The sequence below is a fragment of the Cricetulus griseus genome, chromosome 2 (genome assembly GCF_003668045.3).
Source record: "Cricetulus griseus strain 17A/GY chromosome 2, alternate assembly CriGri-PICRH-1.0, whole genome shotgun sequence".
Taxonomy (NCBI): domain Eukaryota; kingdom Metazoa; phylum Chordata; class Mammalia; order Rodentia; family Cricetidae; genus Cricetulus; species Cricetulus griseus.
Window position 1 is genome coordinate 373,183,655 of NC_048595.1, and position 20,180 is coordinate 373,203,834.

Genomic DNA, 20,180 nt, shown 5'->3' on the forward strand with positions numbered 1-20,180 from the left:
ATGTGGGCCCCATGGATTCTGTTTCTGACCAAAACAGCTTGAAGGGGCAAGAAGTGGGCTGGGCTAGGCCAAGTATGGACTGAGCCTGACAAAGAGTATTGCACACCAATAACACCACAAGAGCCAGAGTGCAGAGTCTGTCTTTAATCTCAGCAGGTCCTCACACACGTGAACCACACTCTTGGACTTTCAGATCTTGTTGAAAGCTGCGATGTCAACACTCTGCACCTGTGGATGGAGACAAAGGGTGTTGATACAGATTGCCTAAGGGCCCACCTGCTCATGCTCCATACATGGTGGGGTTGGGGAGGGATCTGGTCCTATGGCTATGGGGCAGCAGGAACCGGTGTCTCCGTGTCCACCTGACCTTCCCACCACTAGTGCCCATGCCCACTCACATGCTCCTCAAACTTGGTGATCTCCTCTTCTAGCAAGTCGGTGCCTACTTTGTCATCTTCCACCACACACTGGATCTGCAACTTCCGGATACCATAGCCAACAGGCACGAGCTTGGAGCCCCCCCAGACCAGCCCGTCCAGTTGGATGGAACGTACACAAGTCTCCAGCTGGGCCATATCTGTCTCATCATCCCACTGTGAGAAAATGTAGGGGCTGAGTGAGCCATCTCAGAAACTTCTAGAACAGCAGAGGAAACACCCATGACACCTCCTCCCCAACTACAAGGCACAATTTTGCTTCTTTAAAGAGCCCTTGAGAACAGTCCCAAATTTACATGTGTCCTACTCCACATTTCTGTTAAGGTCATTAAACTTCTTGGGGCTGGAGAGATGGCTCAGTGGTTGGGAGCACTGGCTACTCTTCCAGAGGTCCCGAGTTCAATTCCCAGCAACCACATGGTGGCTCACAGCCATCTGTAATGAGACCTGGTGCCCTCTTCTGGCCTGCAGGCATACATGCAGACAGAATGCTGTATATATAATAATAAATCTTTAAAAAACAAAAACTTCCAAGACCCAGAAGGGTGAATGGGGTTCAGAATCTGAGCCTTGTGGGCAGGCCACACAACACCCCACCCTCCATCTCTAACAATTAAGGTTCTGTTCCTGGCCTCCCAGAGGCCCATCCTGCCACCACTCACAGGTTTGACATCCAAGAGGATGGAGGATTTGGCCACCAGTGAGGGTTTCTTGGCTTTCTTCTCTGCATACTGACGAAGCCTCTCCTCTCGTAGTCGGGCTGCCTCCTTATCTTCTTCCTCCTCATCACTGCCGAACAGGTCAATGTCATCGTCCTCATCATCCTCTGCCGGTGTGGCCGCCTTCTTGGTTGGGGGCTCCACTTGACGCATAGGAGACACATGCTGCCACAGAGAAAGGGAAGGAAGGCTGAGACTCATCTAGCCCCCGTACATTTCAGCTAACTGGAGGAAAGGCAGCCCTCAGGAAGACCAAGCCAGCACCACAGTCCGAGGCGCCTTCCCAAGTTGGAAAGGGTACTCACTTGCGTCTGAGGGGCTGTGGCTCTGTGAGTAGGTGAACTCTTCTCCAGAGTGTTCAGCCTGACCTCCAACTTGGAAATGGACTGCTGCAGATCATGTACCACTGTGGGCACATGGGGGACACCAGTCAGACAGCAGAGACTAAAGCTGGAGTCCCACCTGACAAGCCCAAGCACTCACCGCCTCGAAGATTCTGGTTCTCCACTTCCAGACTGGCAATCCTTACAATGAGCTCACTATGATCTCCACCAGGTCCACTGGAGGCCCCAGGGCCTGAGCTCTGTAAGGGAGGGTAACACTGGTCTTACTTAGTACTTCAGCCTATTTCTAGGATCCCCTTATAGCTACTAAGAAGCACAACCCAAACTGAACTGAAGGTTTTGGCAAAGGCTCAGTCTTAATGGGTCCCCTATAGTACTTGGTCAAGGATCTGCTGGAGAAGCAACACAGGAAGGCATAGGTAGGTGAGGGACCACAAGACAGACATCCTGCTTAGGGCGAGCAGTTAAGACTTGTTGTCTTCAGGGAAATGGCTGTATAGCCCACTGTGACATTCTCAGTCAAGCAGAGGATAGGACAAGGGAGCCAAACAGAGAAAGCAGTAGGACTTACAGTCCCAGGGGTAGCCTGGCCCAGGGCCTCAGGGGAGTTGGGCAGCATCACCTTGAGCTAGAAACAGGAGGGGAAAGCAATTGAAGGGCTAGAAGAAAGGAGTATGCAGGTGGTGCCGGCACCTGTGATCTTGCTCCCCTTGCAGGAAACCCAGGCGTCTAGCTTCATGCTCTCAGATGTTAGCTCCACTCATATGTAGGAGAGTTACTGGCTCTGAAAAAATAGTTGCATGCAAGTCCTAACCCAAACTGATCTCAGCAGCCCCTGCTAGGATGTCCTCTGAAGGAGGGTGGTGAGTACTCTTAGTATCCTAAGCAGAATCTGCTCCATACAAGAGCTAACAGATAGATACAGGCCTTTGCCAAACACAGGGTACAGCAGCATTTGAGCTGACAACAAATGTAACTTTTTTTTTTTTTTGAAGGGAGGTACCTTCAGTCTACCTGCAAGCAAGGCCAGACAGGAATGCCAAGGCTGTTTCCAAAACACCTAAGGGCTTTTCCACTCTACACTGCAGGCCTGGTACAAGGGAAAGGACCTGACAAGGGACAGCCCAGCAGAGCCAAGATGATAAATGCCTGCTGAGAACGACCCAGCTTTCTGGGAGCTGAAGATCAATGATGTGCCTAGCCAAGTACACAAATCTGTTCCCCTTGCCCCACATCTCTCTGGCCTGAGCGTCACTGGGCGTACATGGGATCATGAGTTTAGATTTGAGGGTGACAGAAGTCAGGCGGGACCATGAGGGGGTCAGGTGTATGCAGCCTTTTGAAAAGGCTGTACACTCTTGACAATCTGGTAGAATAGTGCCCTAGAAATGGCTGTATTGAACCTCCAGAGCTTGTAATGTTAGTTTCACACAGCAAAGCAGATTTAATAGGTGGAACTAAGGACTTAGAACAGTGATTTTCAACCTATGGTTTGCGACCCTTTCACAGAGGTCACCTAAGACCACCAGAAAATACAGATATAAGGAGCTGTATTAAAGGGTGGCAGCAGGGACAAGAGAAATAGAGGCAGGGATGATCAGATAGGTCGAAAAGATGGAGTGGATTTTCTTCAGACTTCTGGAGAACCTCATGGACACCTCAGTCCTGTTCCACAAGATGCCTCTAAAGATCTGACCTTCAGAACTGTAAGGTGGAAGATCTGTGTCACTTTAAGTTACTAGCTGTGGTAATCCGACAGAGCAACTAGGAATCACACAGATCTTGGGGGTGCTGCTGGAACAATTCCCTAAAAATGTGGAGATGGCAGTGGGCACAGGCCTCAAAAGGCAAGAGGCACAGTAGGGACTTTAATCTCACTGTTTCTAGGACTTCTAAGTGAGAAAAAACTTGATCTTTGGCTGAGAGGTTTTTGTTTGTTTCCCAAAGATCGTGTTCTATGGGGCAGATCTCAAACTTGTGGCAATCCTCTTGCTCAGCTTTCCCAAGTGCTGGGATTGCACAGCTAGGTAGCAAATTCCATTGCAGCTGGGATTTCTAAGCCAAGTGTGGCAGGCAAAGCCTGCTTCCTTTTTGCTACTTGTGGGAGAAAAGAAACTGAGGGAAAAACTGTAGAGCAGATAAAAAAGCTAGGGCCAGATGGCTGGGGAAATTTTCTTTACACTCTCTAGAGTGTAAAGAAAACGGACATTCACTGTCAGGAGAGCAAAATGTCAAGGGCACCAGTGGCTACCTTGGGAGCAGTAGAAGGTACAAGGACTTGAGATCATGTATTTGACTTGTGAATTCCCACAGCTATAGACAGATGCTAAAAAATGTGATAGGATCAAAAATACCCAGAGGAACACCTGCTACAGGGCAGATTTCTGTGACAAAATATATCTGCAAAGTTCTTGAAAATTTACTAGCAAAAACACCACTAATTTAGACCAAAAGGGGAATCAGGATGACATATTAAAAACAAAAACACTTTTTAAATGCTATTCAGTACAGAGAAACCCTGTCTTGAAAAAACAAAAAAAGAGAATGCTGTTTAGGGGGCTCAGTGGTTAAGAGCCCTGGCTGCTCTTCCAGAGGTCCTGAGTTCAATTCCCAGCAACCACATGGTGGCACATAGCCAGAACACTGTATACATAATAAACAAATCTTAAAAAGAAGTTGTTTGGGACTGGAGAGGTGACTCAGCAGTTGAGAGCACTATTCTTTCGGAGGACCTGGGTTCAATTCCCAGCACCCATATGGTAGCTCACAACTGTCTGTAACTCCAGTTCCAGGAGATCGGACATCTTCACACCAATGCAACATAAAAAACCAACCAAACAAAATAGGTACTGTTTGGTGAAAACTGTCTCCCAGGGGCCACATGAGCCATGAAGATTCAGGAAGCCTGGCAAATTGTTTGGGACCAGTGGTCCTTTCTACATTCCCGTTTGAATGGGAATGCCTGTTGGCTATAAATCTGCTGCTTTATAAGAGCCTGAACTATCTGGGCAGGTTTTGTGCATTCACAGGAATCCTTGTGATGATGGGATGCAGGAGGCTGACAGGATGCCAAAGGACATGCATTGCCCCAAGAAAAGGAGACACGTAGGAAATGGATGCTCAGAGCCTCAGGAGAAACCCAACTCTATTTGCCTTTGGCCCTATTTCAACCTTTGACCTCCAGAACATCTGATAAATTCACATTGTTTTAAGCAGTAAGGTTGTGGTAACCCATTAAAACCTGTTCCAGGGCATAAGCCCAGTCCAGAGAGACAAATTGAGGTCCTTGACTTCTCTGGAATAAGGAACATAGAGCAAGTTTGCCTGCCATCTTAAGGTCATACCCTCCTTAGCTAGTCCAGAATGCTAGAACTAGATGGGGCATATCCAGCCTTGGCCTGAGACCTGGAAAGCTTTTGCAGCATCCTTCCCTGGGCCCTTAGTCCAAAATGATACTGACTAGAATACCTTACTAAGTAATTATCTCCTTTCCATGAAGAGTCCCACCTAATCAGGAGGATAGAGTAGTCTAGGGAATATGGGATTTGTGCTTCTTCAGCAAGGGAGCAAGCAGGAAGGAACAGGTTTCCAAGGCATGTGCTTACAGCATACACCATGCAAAACGCACCGCTTAGCCGAGGCATCCCATGGCAGGCACTGCAAGAATAGATAGAGTGACCTCCAGTACGCATGAGAGAGAGACATGGAGGCCTCCGCACTCATGCTATACAAGAGCACAGTACCACATCCTGTGCCCTAACTTGCTCCAAAGGCCAAAATAGTCAGCAGTACTGAAAGGTTTAAAAGAAATAAAAAAAAAATAAAATAAAAATCAGACATGCTGTTTGGCCAAGCACGAGCCCATGGATACATGGGCCGTGGGTACTCACTCCGGCCAGGGATTTCTGGATGTTCTCTCTGGCTCTTGCAATGTCACGGAGGATCACGCTGGCACCATTCTCCTGCAGACAGTGCAGAAAGAACCAGTCTTTTTTGTTTGGGCTTAAAAATTTTTTAAACATCTTTCTCTCTTTCTCTCTCTCTCACACACACAAAATCCCTAAGAACCCTCACTCAAAAAGCAAGAATGCATTCCAGAGAGACGAATGCATTACACAGAATGAAAGCTCCCAGGACAGCAAGAAGCAGGTGACTTAGGCCAGGACCACAAAGTTGCAGGTAGCCATACATGCTGAGCCCTGGCCACACACCACCCCTAGATACCTGTCAGCTTGCTGGCCCCAGCATCCTGGGAAGCAGCAAGAGTATTAGGATCAGGAGCCAAGGGCAGGGCCTACCTAGTTGGCTCCACCAGCCTTGAGCATGGTCCTCACCTGGCGGGAGCCAGCAGTCACAGGCCCATTCATCTGCTCGTAGAATTTCCTTTCTGCGTCATCATATTTGAACTTGTCAAACCAGATCTTCTCATGCACTAGAAAGTTTGTAGCCATTTTTCTGCTGAGATAGGTAAAAGTGGCTAGGTCAATGTGGCTAGAAAAACTTGTGCTAGAAAACCTCTGCCTTCACCTTCCCCACAGGTTCTAAGCCTACCCTGCCTGAGTACCCCAGACCAGGCCATAGGTAAGGAACAGGATTCCTCGAAGGCTATGACATGCTGAGCCAGTTCAGTCCTGCTTGGCCCATGAACTGTGCCTCTGCTGCCTAAGACCATGGTGTTCAACACCAAGTCCCTTCCACATACAAAAGTCAGAGTAAACAGTCCTCCCATCCCCTAATGGGTTCACCTACCAGGGCCTGGATGAGAGGGGTATCCCTAGCCAGTCTTCCAGACCACTAGGCACCCAGGCCCCAACTTTTCTAACCATACAACCCAACCATAACCCACACCAGCAGCTAGAGCACAAAAGCAATTGTATCACCAGCAGTCAGGCCCCTACCCACCCTTCAGCCAAACATGCCTTAACAATGAGACAAATCCACTTTGTCCCCTAAAGTTATTTCTCACAAAAATGTGTCATCCTAGCATGCAACAAGTTTGTCGTTCTCTTTCAATATGTAAGTACTTTTAGTACTTATTTGTTTTGACTACGATGATTTAAAAAAAAAAAAAAAAGTCAAGGGTGCAATGAAAGCTCTGTGGCTACTAAGACTGGATTCTGAGAACTGCTATACTAGACCAGGGTCCAGCTTGCCACGCTTCTGCAAGTCATGTTCCAGCACATAGTTCCTACACCTGCCACAGTATGGGAGCTAGGGGCTATACAGAGACCACAGAACCTACCAATCACCATCCTGCCCTTTTTGGGAAGTGTGAAAGACCAACCAATCTCACTCTGCCAATTTTCTGTGTGGAAGGCCCCAGACCATCACCAGAACCCAAGTGTCTTCTAAATAAGAATAGAGCCCTGGGCGGGGCGTTGGTGGTGCACGCCTTTAATTCCAGCACTCAGGAGGCAGAGGCAGGTGGATCTCTGTGAGTTCGAGGCCAGCCTGGTCTACAGAGCAAGTGCCAGGACAGCCTCCAAAGCTACACAGAGAAACTCTGTCTCGAGAGAGGGGAAAAAAAAAAAAAAAAAAAAAAAAAAGTCCTGACACCGCGCCCCTTTTCCAGGATGCCTTGGTGAGGAACCAGGCCACTGTGAACACAGTACAGGCAGGTCACATACAGACCACTGGGTTCCATTCCCATTTCCCCCTTACCATCCAAGACTGATGTTAATTCTGTCCCTTCCATGTCTATCATACCTAGAATATGCCTAGGGGCTGCCTCCCATGGTCACATATTACCCCCACACACAAGTCCTTCCCTGGCTTTCCGAGATCACTGTCAGGACTCCACTGTGTTGGAGCAAGATCCTTTGGGAGCCTGGGCTAAAGGCAGGTTTCTTTCCTCACAGGGAGGTCGAAGACAAGCACCCTTTAGAGGCTGCTGGATCTTGTATTTATGCTCTTGTATTTAACACCCACCTTACCTCAATGAGCACATACTATATCCTGGGCTGTGGGCGCCCAACACCCACAGGTACAGGCTTTCCACTCACCCTGCCAACAACCTTCCCCCTACCAACACCAGCAACTCAGGAATCTAAAACTAAAGAACAGAGCACTATGGGTCTGTCCACCCCACCCCTACATTCAAGCTGGTCAGGTCCACAGCCTAGAGACAGCTGTTCCTATCCCTATCATGCTTGTAGCCCAGGTCAGTCCCGACACTTGCAGCCATATTTCTCCTACTTGGGTCTTAGGCTGGACATGGATGGGCCAGAACGGGGCATGGGTCGGTGAGCCAGTGAGGCAGCTTCTAGGCGCCAGGCTATGCGGAGGGCCTCAGCAGCATGGTGGCGGCACTCAGCGCTGTCGTAGGTAGGCTTGCTGAGCCAGGGGGCCTCTGCATCCTTGTGTAGGAAGTACCAGTAGGGCAGAGCAGAGGGTGCCTCCCCATCGGCCCGTTTTGACCCAGCTCGCTTGTTTCCTACAGCATTGCGACTCCGACGGTCTCTACGGCCCCTCCGGGCACCCTCTGCCTGACTGGCTCGTTCTTGCAGTCGTACTTTCCCTGGGGGGTGGCCATCAAATAGGGCCTCATAGAAGCCCCTTTCAGCTGCATCATACCGGGGCTTCTCCAGCCACACCTCCCGAACCAGTGCCTGCAGGCTGCCCAGAGGAGGCTGACCATTAGTTGGTGGGCAAGGCTGGCAGGCCAAGACCAGGTCAGGAGAGACAGCCTGCTGGCCTGTGTCAGGAGTCCCCTGCCTGTGGCTCCCCTCTACTGCCAGCAGCAAGGTCTGAGACCACTCCACAAAAGCCCGCTCAGCCTGATCAAAGCAAGACTTGTTGACCCAGATCCCCCAGGTCACATGGTGGCAGGCCACATGGCTTCCATGTGTACAAGGGCCCCGAGGGGCCAGAACAGGCGGCTGGGCTGCCTGGGCGGCCACATCTGCCAGCCTCTGGCGGTAGGAGCTTTCTGCCTGGTCGAAGAGGGGCTTGTCCAGCCATACATGGTCAGCCGAGAGGCCCACGAGGGCCAGGTCTGCCTGGCCAAGCCAGCTCTTGGGGGAGCGCTTCCTCTTTTTCTGCAGGGGCTTCTTGCACTCGTGGCTCTTCCTAGGATCACTCCTGCTGCTGGTGTGGGGAGCCTCTGCCTCGTTGGTGTCCTCTGTGTCCTCCTGCCTGGGCCCGTTCACAGCTGGCACCTTGGCCAGGAGATGCTGGACAGAGGCGGCGGCTTGCGTGGCCTCATGCTCATGGAAGCGCCGCTCGGCTTCCTCATACTTGTGCTTGTCCTCCCAGACGGTCTCCAGCGCACAAGAGGCCTTCCCACTCCTCATCTTCGGGCGCAGCATTAAAAAGCAAGCACAAGAAGGCAGTTGCAACACAGCAGAGGCACCTGCCTCCCTCGCCCTCCTCAGTCTGGCTGGCAAGGGTGGGCAGGGAGGCCTGGGGAAAGGAAGGGCAAGCCACCCACAGGGGCGTCACCAGATGACATGCAAGGGCACAAAAGTCAAATCCATATCAGGAATTTTTGTAAATCAAAAATAGCATACATATATACATACACTCACCCATATCTTATCACTGCATATGTTGCCTTTGCTAACCCAATAAGCCCATAGCTTCACAAAGGGATCTAAACAATACCTCCAAACTCAGAAGATACCTTTTCTCAAGGGGCCTGGATAGGGTGCCAAATAAAACGAACAGCTGTATTCATTGACAATGGGCTTTAATATAAACAATCAGTAGGGGTGTTTTTGTTTTTTTTTTTTTTTTTAACGTGTAAACACATCCCATGAGATATTCTATGCTTACTTATAGCATAGTAAATTACACTTGGCTTACTGAAATCAAACTTAGACTGGCTGTGCTTTGCATATGCTGAGCCTGACATCTCCTTGAGGCAGCTGATGTTTCCAGTTCACTGACAGGGACTTGTGACTGCCAAGGTGGATGGAGCACCATCAAACAGCCCATCACTGAAAGTCACCTGCAACTACCTTGGCCACACCACAACCTTGCCCAGACCTGTGTGCCTTGCTAATCTTAGGGAAGGGATAGTGACTCTGTGACCCTGACTGACCTCATGGGGATGGGTCAGGGACTGAGTACCACTGCCAGCTGTTACCCCCCACCCCCTGCAGGAGGCCACCAACCTACAACTCTGAATCCACTTGAACCAAAGAGTCATCATGGGGACCTCAAGAGTCTCAGGATACCATATCCCACTCGAAACTGTAGTCAAGTGTACAGTGCCTCAGAGGCCTCAGCTTCCTTACTAGACATGGTGTTACCTCAAGCTCTGTATTTTAAGTATCTGCTCCCTCAGCAGGGCGTGGCTCTGAAGTGCACAGCAAAAGCCACAAGGGAGGGCTTGCCTCCAGTACTCCTGAAGCTGATGTGGCACCATGGAAAACACAGGCTCTAGGATCTACCAGCTAGCCCAGAAGGCCACCAGTAAATACTCTTAGTGCTGCCTTGCCCCAGAAGGGTACTCCCATCAAAATTTTTGTTGTCTGGACTCAACGAACAAAACTTGACTAAGATACAGAGGTTGCTATCATGCTGCTCCTATGGATCTGCAGTAACACCCAGGCCATCTGTTTGGCTCTCAGGAAGTGGAAGGGAACCCTCTGTCTGGACAACAAACCTTCATATCACTGCCTAGGATCTTTTCCTAATACACCCAACAAAATGCTTGACTGGAAGAGTGTTAAGCTATCCAAATCTCACCTATGCTCAAGACCTTGGAAAACTCTGTTATATCCTGAAGCCTACCTCTAAGTGAGAGCTAAACTTCTTGAGTGCAATCCACCCAAGCTTTCTCCACTGTGAGGAGCCAGGACCAGGAGCCACAGAGGCCCGAAGTAGAGAGGTCTCCAAGCCACCCCCTCACTTACCAAGGCCAAGTAGCAGGGGCAGGGGTAGGGACTGAGGATGATCCCAGGAAGCAGAGCATTGTGACATCACCTACTGTCACCAAGGGGGCAGTACATGCCATCACAGCAGGACCTGAACTCCAACCTCCTGGCTTTCGGTGGAGCCCTACAGGTCTAGGTTGACTGCCCTCCCCGTTCCTTTCAACAATGCCCACTAAGCTGCCTCCCCCACCCCCACCAAACAGACTAGGCTGAAAACAGATGTAGCTACTTCCAGTGCTCCCTCAAGAAGGGACAGGGCCAACTGAGACTAGATATTTCCTTAGGCCACATCTTCATGATTGGCCATCACTTCTCCATATGGCAGAGGACTATGTGTTGAACTGTTTGGTGTGAGGGCCACATGGGTATCTACTTGCCAACAGCTAACCACACCACTGCCCTGTCCCAGCAAGCTCAAGTCTGTATAGGTATGCTTCCCTCAGGCAAGGGATGGATAGCTGGGGACTCCCTGGCACAGGTGAAGGGAGACACAGGGCACTTTGCAGGTGTACTTACTTTTGCTTTGGCCTCCTAGGACAGCATGAAGGAAAAGCAGCAAGGTTAGAGCAGTGGGAAAGGCCACCCATGCCAGACAGCTGCTCAGACAGCCTGGGTGGCCTTTCAGAAGCTGCTTGTCAAGGTGGCATGGCAATAGGATAAAATGAGATACACCTAATCCCAGGTCGTCATACTTGAGAGGCAGCAAGCACTCTTCTGTTAGTTCCTGATATGTGGCTCCTAGGGCTCCTATTATCTAGGAGACAAGCAGAAACTACCACTTTTGGAAAGTGCCTGCTCCCACCCTTGTTGTTCTCTGAGCCTACAACAATCTGCATCAAGGTGAGCTAGCACCTATGGATGTTCCCTTAGCTGTGGAAGCCAGTCTCCCCAGTGTCACTGGCAAGGCTTTGGAAGATAAGGACACTCCCCAACTGCCCTATCTCCCAGGGACCAAATGGTCCAGGTCCAGACAGTTCCAAGCTGTGGGTTCTGCTGCTACCAAGGCCCCGGGTCCACACTGTTACTGGGCTTCTTACAGAAACGGTGTCTCTTCTGGGTTTCAGGGTTAGAGATCAAAAAGGCAGGAATGCCAATCCAAGACATTATCACCAATTAGAAAAGGCTCCCAAGGGACTTTCTCTCTCCCCCAACCTGCTTTTCCCACAGATGCACAATAGGCTGAGGACTTTAGTCAGTTTGCACTCAGACTAGGCATACCTGAACTCCATTGCTTCCCTAGAGGACACGCATATGCAAACCTGCAGCCATCCAGGAAAAACAGCCCGGAAATAAGTAGTGAATTTCTCAACCCCCCACAACGACAAGTTTGTCAATACCCACATCCCTACAACAGGGCTGGCCTTTCTTTCTCCTGAGGTTTTATCTGGGCAATGGCAGAAACATGCCAGAGAAGCAGGCTAAAACACAAAGGATTGAGAAAGAAGTAGCTTAAAACTGTCTCATGGGTAGGGAATGGGGTCTGCCAGGAAGTCCAACTCACACCCCTTCACCCCAACAGCAACACCCTCTGGGCTCCCCTAGCCTGAATCTGTGAACCAGTGCTGCCTATGGAGACTTTGTGTCTGGTGTCCAAAGGGGCAGCTGGTACCATTTGGAATATGGAGAACCCAGGAGCAAAGGCTAGCTTTGTACTCACAACAGACACACAGTGGAGTAGTCACACTGCAGTTTATCCAGGCACAGGAGTGGTGATGCATATGGTCTGTTTTCATGGGTTAAACTCTGTATCTCCAAGTTCCTATCCTGCTTCTCTGCCTCTGGGATATCCCAGTCTTACCCACAAACACAGGCCTGTGCTGTTTGCCCAACCTTGAGACCCAGAGGCTAGTGCCCAGCCTACATCCAGGCAGCTCCAATCTCCTTATTCCAAATGCCATTGTTCTATTTCTGTTCCACAGTGGTACCCTGACCTGACACAGAGGTCTTGGGGTTTTCTAGACAGCTCTTGGTTTCTTAGCTCTTCCTTTATCCTTGGTAACACTGTGTGGGGATGGTTGTGTGACATCTTAAACCCAGAAAGGAAAATTAAGGCTGATTGGTATAATCACCCAAATCCACTGAGTTAAGTGATGTGTATAGCTAGAGACGAAGGCTCAAGTCCCAGTACCTGTATTCCACACACACACGCCTCACTGACTCCAACCTTCAACAAGCACAGAAGAAATGCTCAATGCCATCATCTCCTGCCTTCAGCCCCCAAGAGCCACTTTCTGACCACCAAATCCTCTCCAGCACCTTTGTTTGCCTCATTTGTAGTAAACCCTGGAGCCCCTGGAGCATCAGCTACCCAAGCTGACCTTGGAGAACTACCCCGTACCAGCTTCTTCCAGAGGACAGAAAGTCAGGCAGAGCACATCCCAGGTTAAGAGAGTGCAAGTAGCTCCCTCTGCCAACTCTCCTAGTGGAGGTTCATGCTGAATTAGCCACTACAGAGACTGGGAAGGGGCTCCTAGTTCTTTGAGGAAATCTTCCTCTTGACTCTGCGGCCCCTGGTATTGGCTCAGGGGGCACCTGGTGGTCCTTTCACATCCCAGAGGATAAGCCTGAATTAAGAGCTAGTTATCCCGGGGCTGGAGAGATGGCTCAGTGGTTAAGAGCACTGCTTGCTCTTCTAAAGGTCCTGACTTCAATTCCCAGCAACCACATGGTGGCTCACAACCATCTGTAAATGAGATTTGGTACCGAACACTGTACACATAATAAATCTTTAAAGAAAAAATAGTTATCCCTGAGTGATAGGGCCAATTTAGAAGCACCCCTAGGGGTAACACCCCAAGATAAGCTTCAACAAGTTCTTTTGTTCCGAGGTAGCCTTTTTATTCAAGAAAACCATGGGACAGAAAGGGAGAGCGCTCATATATTAGAAAAAGAACGACCGTACCCTTCAAAGAGCCTTTCCCAAGAAAATTGCCCAGAACCATCTTTCTCAAATCAGCCCTATTACGTTTGAACCAGTCGGCATCACATGCCTTTTCTCTGCTCTGTGTTCGTTGGCCTTGTAATTTCCATGAGGCTGTACCCGAAGCAAGTTCCCTCTATGCCTAGAGTTTGGTAGTCCATCGGTACGTAACCGCAAGGACTTAGAACCTTGGCAACAGCTGGGGCAGAGGAACGCCGGCCCGGGAGGGTGTCAGTCATGGCCCGGGCAGGCCGCCGTGCGGCCAGCTTGAAACAGCGCTCAGGAAGCTGGCAACCATGTGGCCACCGGCCCGGAGCCCACACAGGACCAAACGCCACCCGTAGCCCTCACTGGCGCCAACCCTAACTGCGCGGGGTCGTAACACTCCAGCCTCTGCCGCACGTGCGATCCTTAAGGCGGGGCCCGTGGTACTCACACGCAAGCCAAGGACGCAGCAACCAAAATCTGGAACTGCGAGCTCAAGACTGCAAAGGAAAGGGAGGGCGACCGCGCAGCTCCCGGAAATCGCAGCGGCACAGACCACGAGAGGCCCGGCGGGGGACACAACTCTGAGCACGCGCTGCCTCGCCCGCGGAGCATGCACCACGATGCATGCAGGAACCACTAAGGCAGAGTCCAGCGGACAGCTACCTCGGGCACCACGCTTTATCCGAGGAGTTGTCACATACAGCCGAGAACCCGACGTCCCAAAAAACATCACCCTTCCACAGCATGAAGAATGGAGTCGCCGGACTAGGGCGGGACGAAACGGAGTTGGTGAGCGCACGCGCGGGTGACGCGCCCAAGTCCAGACCGTGCGCAGGCGCCACGAGGCGGAGGGGCGGGACTAGTGGGCCTGTGCCGGCGGGGCTGGCGAGACAAAAGGGAGGGACTCGGGCAGCCCCGCCCCCGAGCCCCGTCCCGAGCGGCCCGCGCGGGGTGTCAGGCTCGCTCGCCCGGTGGTCCCTGGCGCCGACGCCATGTACCCCACGAGCCCACCGGCCGGCCCGGCCCTGCACCCGGTCCCTCATCGCGCTCGTCTTCCCTCACCCCGGCGCCTTGCCGAGCCGCCGCTATCGCCGGCTCCCGGCCAGGGTCCCACCGCGCGCCCGCCGCCCATCGCGCCCGGGCCGCGGCCCCGAGTGGCCGTAAAAATGACTTTCCGCAAGGCCTACTCCATCAAAGACAAGCTGCAGGCAATCGAGCGTGTCAAGGGTGGTGAGCGGCAAGCCAGCGTGTGCCGCGACTTCGGCGTACCGGGCGGCACGCTGCGCGGCTGGCTCAAGGACGAGCCCAAGCTGCGTTGGTTTCTGGACCAGCTTGGTGGAGAGGTGGGCACGCAGCGCAAGAAGATGCGTCTAGCCAACGAGGAGGAGATCGACCGCGCCGTGTACTCGTGGTTCCTCACCTTGCGCCAGCACGGTGTGCCGCTGTCCGGTCCGGTCATCCAAGCGCAGGCCGAGGCCTTTGCTCGCCAGATCTATGGCCCCGAGTGTACCTTCAAGGCTAGCCATGGGTGGTTCTGGCGCTGGCAGAAGCGCCACGGCATCTCCAGTCAGCGCATCTATGGCGAGGCTGAGCCCCCGGTTGCAGGCCCTGCGCCTGTCAAAGAAGAGCCTGCGCAGACACCCGGCGCAGTTCTCCTACCTGACCGTGCGCTGACCATTCTACCCCACTCCGAGGGCGGCTATGATGACGAACAGATCTACAACGCAAACGTTACTGGTCTCTACTGGAGGTTACTTCCGGAGCAGGCCGCAACTCAGGGCGCTGGGAACTCCAGCGGGCCTAGTGGGTGCACCCAGCGCTGGCCCGGTGACCGAGTGACAGTGCTGTTGGCCGCCAACCTGACCGGCAGTCACAAATTGAAGCCACTAGTTATCGGGAGGCTACCAGACCCACCCAGCTTGCGTCACCACAACCAGGACAAGTTCCCTGCCTCTTACCGCTATAGTCCAGATGCCTGGCTCAGTCGCCCTCTTCTTCGGGGCTGGTTCTTTGAGGAATTTGTCCCTGGCGTCAAACGCTTCCTGCGCCGAAGCTGTCTACAACAGAAGGCGGTGTTGCTGGTGGCCCATCCACCTTGTCCAAGCTGGGGCGCTAGGATGCCTGCCCTGGAGGAGAGTGAGGAGACTCCTAGGCAGTGCCAGCCTGATCTCTTTGGGTCCCCAGAGGAGCTGCAGACACCTGATGGTGCAGTTCGAGTGCTCTTCTTGTCCAAGGGCAACAGCCGAGCACACATCCCTGCACCATTGGAGCATGGTGTGGTGGCAGCCTTCAAACATTTGTACAAACGAGAGCTGCTGAGGCTTGCTGTGTCTTGTGCCAGTGGCTCCCCACTGGACTTCATGAGAAGCTTCATGCTCAAGGATATGCTATACCTGGCTGGCCTCTCTTGGGACCTGGTGCAGGCAGGCAGCATAGAGCGCTGCTGGCTGCTGGGTCTTCGGGCTGCCTTTGAGCCTGGGCAGCTGCCAGCCCACCAGGTAGAGGAGGCTGCTGAACACAGCAGGGTGCTCAGTGACCTCACACATCTGGCAACTCTGGTTTACAAGCGCTTGGCACCTGAAGAGGTGGCAGAGTGGCTGCACCTGGATGACGATGGAGGTCTCCCTGAGGGCTGCAGAGAGGAGGTGGTCCCTGCAACTCCTCCATCCCCAGCCAGCCTGCCCTCTAGCATGGGGGCTGGAGAGGAGGAGGAAGAGGCCACTGAGCAAGGAGCAATGTTGGTACCTACTGCTGGGGAAGCTGTTTGGGGTCTAGAGACAGCTCTGAGGTGGCTGGAGAGCCAGGATCCTAGAGAAGTGGCTCCACTGAGGCTAGTGCAGCTACGTTCCCTCATTACCATGGCACGGAGGCTTGGAGGCATTGGGCCCTCACCAGCAGCTCCTCACGATGGTGTGTGACTACTGTGGCCCACTGGCCTTTTTCCTGCTGCACTGGGAGAGAGGGGGCATACACAGTCTGCCATCTTCCACCTTTTCTCCATGGTATAGTCCTCTGTAGAGGTCCAGGGGTGCAAGCCCAACACCAATGTGGAGTTCTGTTGGTAAAGGATGTCCTGCCCCGTGAGCCACAACGCCTTGGGGAAATGGCTCAAAGAAGCAAATGCTCTTTGCTGAGTAGGCACACGTGGGCCCATAAGCACAGCACCTACTGGGGAACAGTTGACTGTACCTCCATTGCGGCCCCTATGGGGTTTATCCCTACCCCTACCCCCATGTGCACTGGATGAGGCTGCTGCTTCTGTTTCACCTGCCTCCCTGGTGCTACCTGGCCTCATCTCAGTGGAAAAGCACTTGGTTTTGTTTTAAAAACAAACAAAAATACATTAAACCTGTTTTAAAAGATGCTCTTCATAGGGAACCAGGAGTGCTGGCAGAGTGAGATGGTCTCTGGGCTCTCTTGCTCTTGCTCTGGTAACTGAAGGCCCTTGTGGTGCTGGATCCAAGCCCAGTGTAGGCCCCAGTGCCTTAGCCTGGGGTGGTATATTCACAAGAGAGTGGGAATTGGGGAAATGGAAGCCTAGTGCTTGGTGAGGTTTTGGATGCAGCGGAGTATAGCAGAGTCTGTTCTACTTGGATTTTTAGTCCTTAAAAAAAACTTCATTCTGGATAGATCTCCTGTTCATGATGTTGGCTAGTGTGTGGATTTGGATCCAGGTGGCTTGACCAATGGCAGGACAAACCACAAACCACTTTGTCTAGCTCTAGGGCTATCTGATCTACCTGAAAACAGGTCACATAGCCTTTGCAACCATCTGGGAACTCTGCAGTGCCTTAGAGTCAACTCCTCCCTCCATGGGCTCTTCTGGCACCAACCTTCCCCCTAGACTCATCTGCTTCCTGGTATTTCCAGGGGTGTTGCTGAGGAACTATTGCTGGATGGCCCAGGTTGAAGGAGAAAAGACTCAAAGGAATGTCCCAATTCTGAGTCACTCTGTTTTCAGTCCAACTGGATTCAGATTGCTCCTGGGGATCTAGAGCTGAGGCACCTGTGTCTTAGGGAGGGTCAATACTACCCTTGCAGAAGTATTATCCCGAGTCCTTGTCCTAGTACTCTCCCCTTATCTCTACTTCTCTCCTCATAGTCTGAGCCTTGAAAACACCAAGTGGGGAAGGGCAAAGAACACAAGAGCTTGGCAATGGATGGCGCCTTGGATGAGGTACCCACAAGTGATCTCCATGTTAAGTCCAAGAATACAGTTCTTGGAACCACATGACACCTCAGTCAAAAATCTGAGTAAATATTAAGAGCTGAAGGGAAACATGGAACAGGAGAATGGAGGCTCAGGTAGCAGACTCCATCTGTACACGCTGGTGCTCATCTGGTCATCTATGTACCTGGCTTCCTCAAGCCTAAAGACCTAGAGAACCCTTGGGCAAACATGTCTGGTCGAGGGTCTCCAGCACTAGCAATTTAGGTGGGGTTTTAGAAGTCTGATGTATTTATACCAGCCTCCTCCATATCAGCCAGGTACTTAGGCTAGGAGCTGCCATCAGGCATTGATAGACCTGCTTCCAAGTCTGGAGAGGCAGACCTGCCTAGGCCTTGGATTTACATCAAGCCTGGGTAGCCTCTAGTAGCCGCTCCAGCCTAGGCTACCTGTTGGAGAGGTTTCCATAGGTTTCTGTCTTTGTCCTTTGTATTGTGTTTCCTCCTTTGGCCTGTGCCCAGGTAGACTGGAGTTGACAGAGACTAGGGCTCAGGAGTGATTGCTCTCACCAGCCTCTCTAGCTGTCCAAGCCCCTTTCACCTGGGGATACAAGGTCCAGGAGGTTGCTATGGCCCCATATTGCTGCTGCCCTATATAAACGGTCAAGTGTGGGCCGAGTGGATCACAGAGAGTTCCTGTCAGGTTTGTGTCTGTATACTATCATTAACTGGGCTAGGAAAACGTCCATGAGAAGTTGCAAAGGTGTCATCTCAGGCTAGGGATGCTAGGGTGTTTGCTAGAATGCCCAAGGCCCTGTGTTCAAACAACAGCATGATTTAAAACAAATTATTATTTTTTTTTAGACTAGAATATGCTGGTGTTCTTTACATGCTATAGACAGAGGTTCTGGTGGCTGAGTCCTAGTTGTGGAAGAGGCTGCTTTGCTCAGGTGCCCATATGTCCCAGCAGTAGGTCCTATAATTCTGGGGCTTGCAGTACTGCATATCCTGTTACACAGGGGCCTCTGCCCCAGTGGCAGCTGGGTCAAGATGTGCAGTCACCTCATCTTTCTGTACTTAGTGTCTGATGGGGTTCCCTAGGGGTTCACAGGCCCGTGAGGAGAGCCTTATATTTTCACTGTGTTGCTCCACTGCTCCCTGAGTTGTATGAACTAGTAAGGAGAGTGAAAATGCAGTTCCTTTCTTCAGTAGCATTGCCACCTGCTATGTACCAGGCATCATGCAGGAATCCTGGATCTCTTGCCCCAGAGGTTTGCCTGTTCCCCACAAAGTGTAGGATCTTTTGGCCTGGGAAGTATAGGCAACCTTTTCTGCTAAGTAGTCTTGCCCTGGATTCATAAACAGATTGGAGAAGATACCCAGCACAGAAAGATGGGTGAGTGTGTGTCCTGTTGGAACCACCACCACCACCACCACTCTTGGGGGCTGGGAGCTTGCAGTGGTCACAGGTAGCCTTGTCCCCAAGGTCCATGTACTTGGAAAATGAAAGCAACAGAGCTATAGGGGAATCAAAATGGTATGAGAGGAGGGAGCACCTCCAGCTAGGTTGGTCATCTGAAGACTGAGCCCTTTACACTACCTCATTAGGACTGCCAATGGGACGCCAAGCTGGAACCTGGTACAGTCTAGCCTCTTCTAATGTGCCTACAAGAGCATCTTGACCGCATCAGCTGTCCTCAATAGGATCTTTGGCTTGTGGGTTTCATACCTTATTGTAGGGCCCTTTCTCTGACACTCAACCTTGTCACAGCTAAGTTCACCTGGCCAGATGGTCTAATGGCACTTGTGTAATAAAGGTGAAACAGGTCAACCTCATCAGCCATCCTGTTTTAGTCTTATTTTTGTGACTGAATCTAATGCTTGGATCTGGAACACTCCATAGGATGTGGGAGGAGGAGGGCATAAAAGTGGGACAATATGGACTACAGAGAATACCATGGCATCTACCAGTTTTTATTACAGAAAGCAGTGGCTAGGTGAGCCACATACAATATGAGGAGGCCTAGATGATACTGTCACAGCTGTATGGCCCCAAAGCTGTCTCTTTGAGTAGCCAACAGCCTGTGTCCCAGCCTGTCACCTCTGGACCAAGACTGAGCAATGAAGGGGTGTGTTCCACTTCCCAGTCCTGGTCCAAAGAGAAATGTCTGTTGGTTCACCATCAGTGATTCTCTTGGCAGGTAGGCTGCCCAAGGACAGTGCCTTATACCAGACCCTGGGACTTTATCTCACCTAGACTCTGCAGGCAAGTGACCCTGCAGCTGAGATGGAATCCTCTGCTGTCTGTATCGCTTGTCTTCTCATTTTCATTGGTCAGCTCACTCAGTACTTTGGATAAACACAACAGCTGAGCTGTTTTTCTATAAATCCTTACAAGTGAGGAAATAAGGGCATGGACTCGACTCAGGATGGCCTTTCTTTCTTTCTTTCTTTCTTTCTTTCTTTCTTTCTTTCTTTTTTTCCCTCGAGACAGGGTTTCTCTGTGTGGCTTTGGAGCCTGTCCTGGCACTCGCTCTGGAGACCAGGCTGGCCTCGAACTCACAGAGATCCACCTGCCTTTGCCTCCCCAGCGCTGGGATTAAAGGCGTGCACCACCAACGCCCGGCCAGGATGGCCTTTCTAACAAGTGACAATGCCAGAGTCTAATCAGATAGCCCTTGGCTGAGAGGAGTCATTCACTAGAAATGGGATGAGTTGGGGACATA

General features: G+C 51.6%; 2 protein-coding genes across 11 annotated transcripts; one reads left to right on the forward strand and one right to left on the reverse strand.

Annotated features, from left to right (window-relative positions):
- Positions 1 to 124: 124 nt before the first annotated feature.
- On the reverse strand, positions 125 to 14,040 carry Eef1d (eukaryotic translation elongation factor 1 delta). 10 transcript variants are annotated; one of them, XM_027403854.2, is made up of 10 exons: positions 13,736 to 14,040; positions 7,696 to 8,792; positions 5,835 to 5,955; positions 5,391 to 5,462; positions 2,072 to 2,128; positions 1,640 to 1,739; positions 1,462 to 1,562; positions 1,100 to 1,321; positions 399 to 593; positions 125 to 228 (listed from the first exon to the last, which is right to left on the reverse strand). In XM_027403854.2, exons 1-10 carry the CDS (start codon positions 14,015 to 14,017, stop codon positions 190 to 192), a joined length of 2,286 nt encoding a protein of 761 aa, XP_027259655.1. In that variant the 5' UTR covers positions 14,018 to 14,040; the 3' UTR covers positions 125 to 189. The 10 variants fall into 10 exon arrangements, with proteins under 10 accessions (XP_027259655.1, XP_027259654.1, XP_027259657.1 ...); XM_027403853.2 differs by having other exon boundaries at positions 5,835 to 5,958; XM_027403856.2 differs by lacking the exon at positions 2,072 to 2,128 and having other exon boundaries at positions 13,736 to 14,035.
- Positions 14,041 to 14,179: 139 nt separating this feature from the next.
- Positions 14,180 to 19,290, forward strand: Tigd5 (tigger transposable element derived 5). The gene has a single exon (XM_027403864.2). The coding sequence runs from the start codon at positions 14,280 to 14,282 to the stop codon at positions 16,203 to 16,205; it is 1,926 nt and encodes a 641-aa protein (XP_027259665.1). The 5' UTR covers positions 14,180 to 14,279; the 3' UTR covers positions 16,206 to 19,290.
- The last annotated feature ends 890 nt before the right edge of the window (positions 19,291 to 20,180 follow it).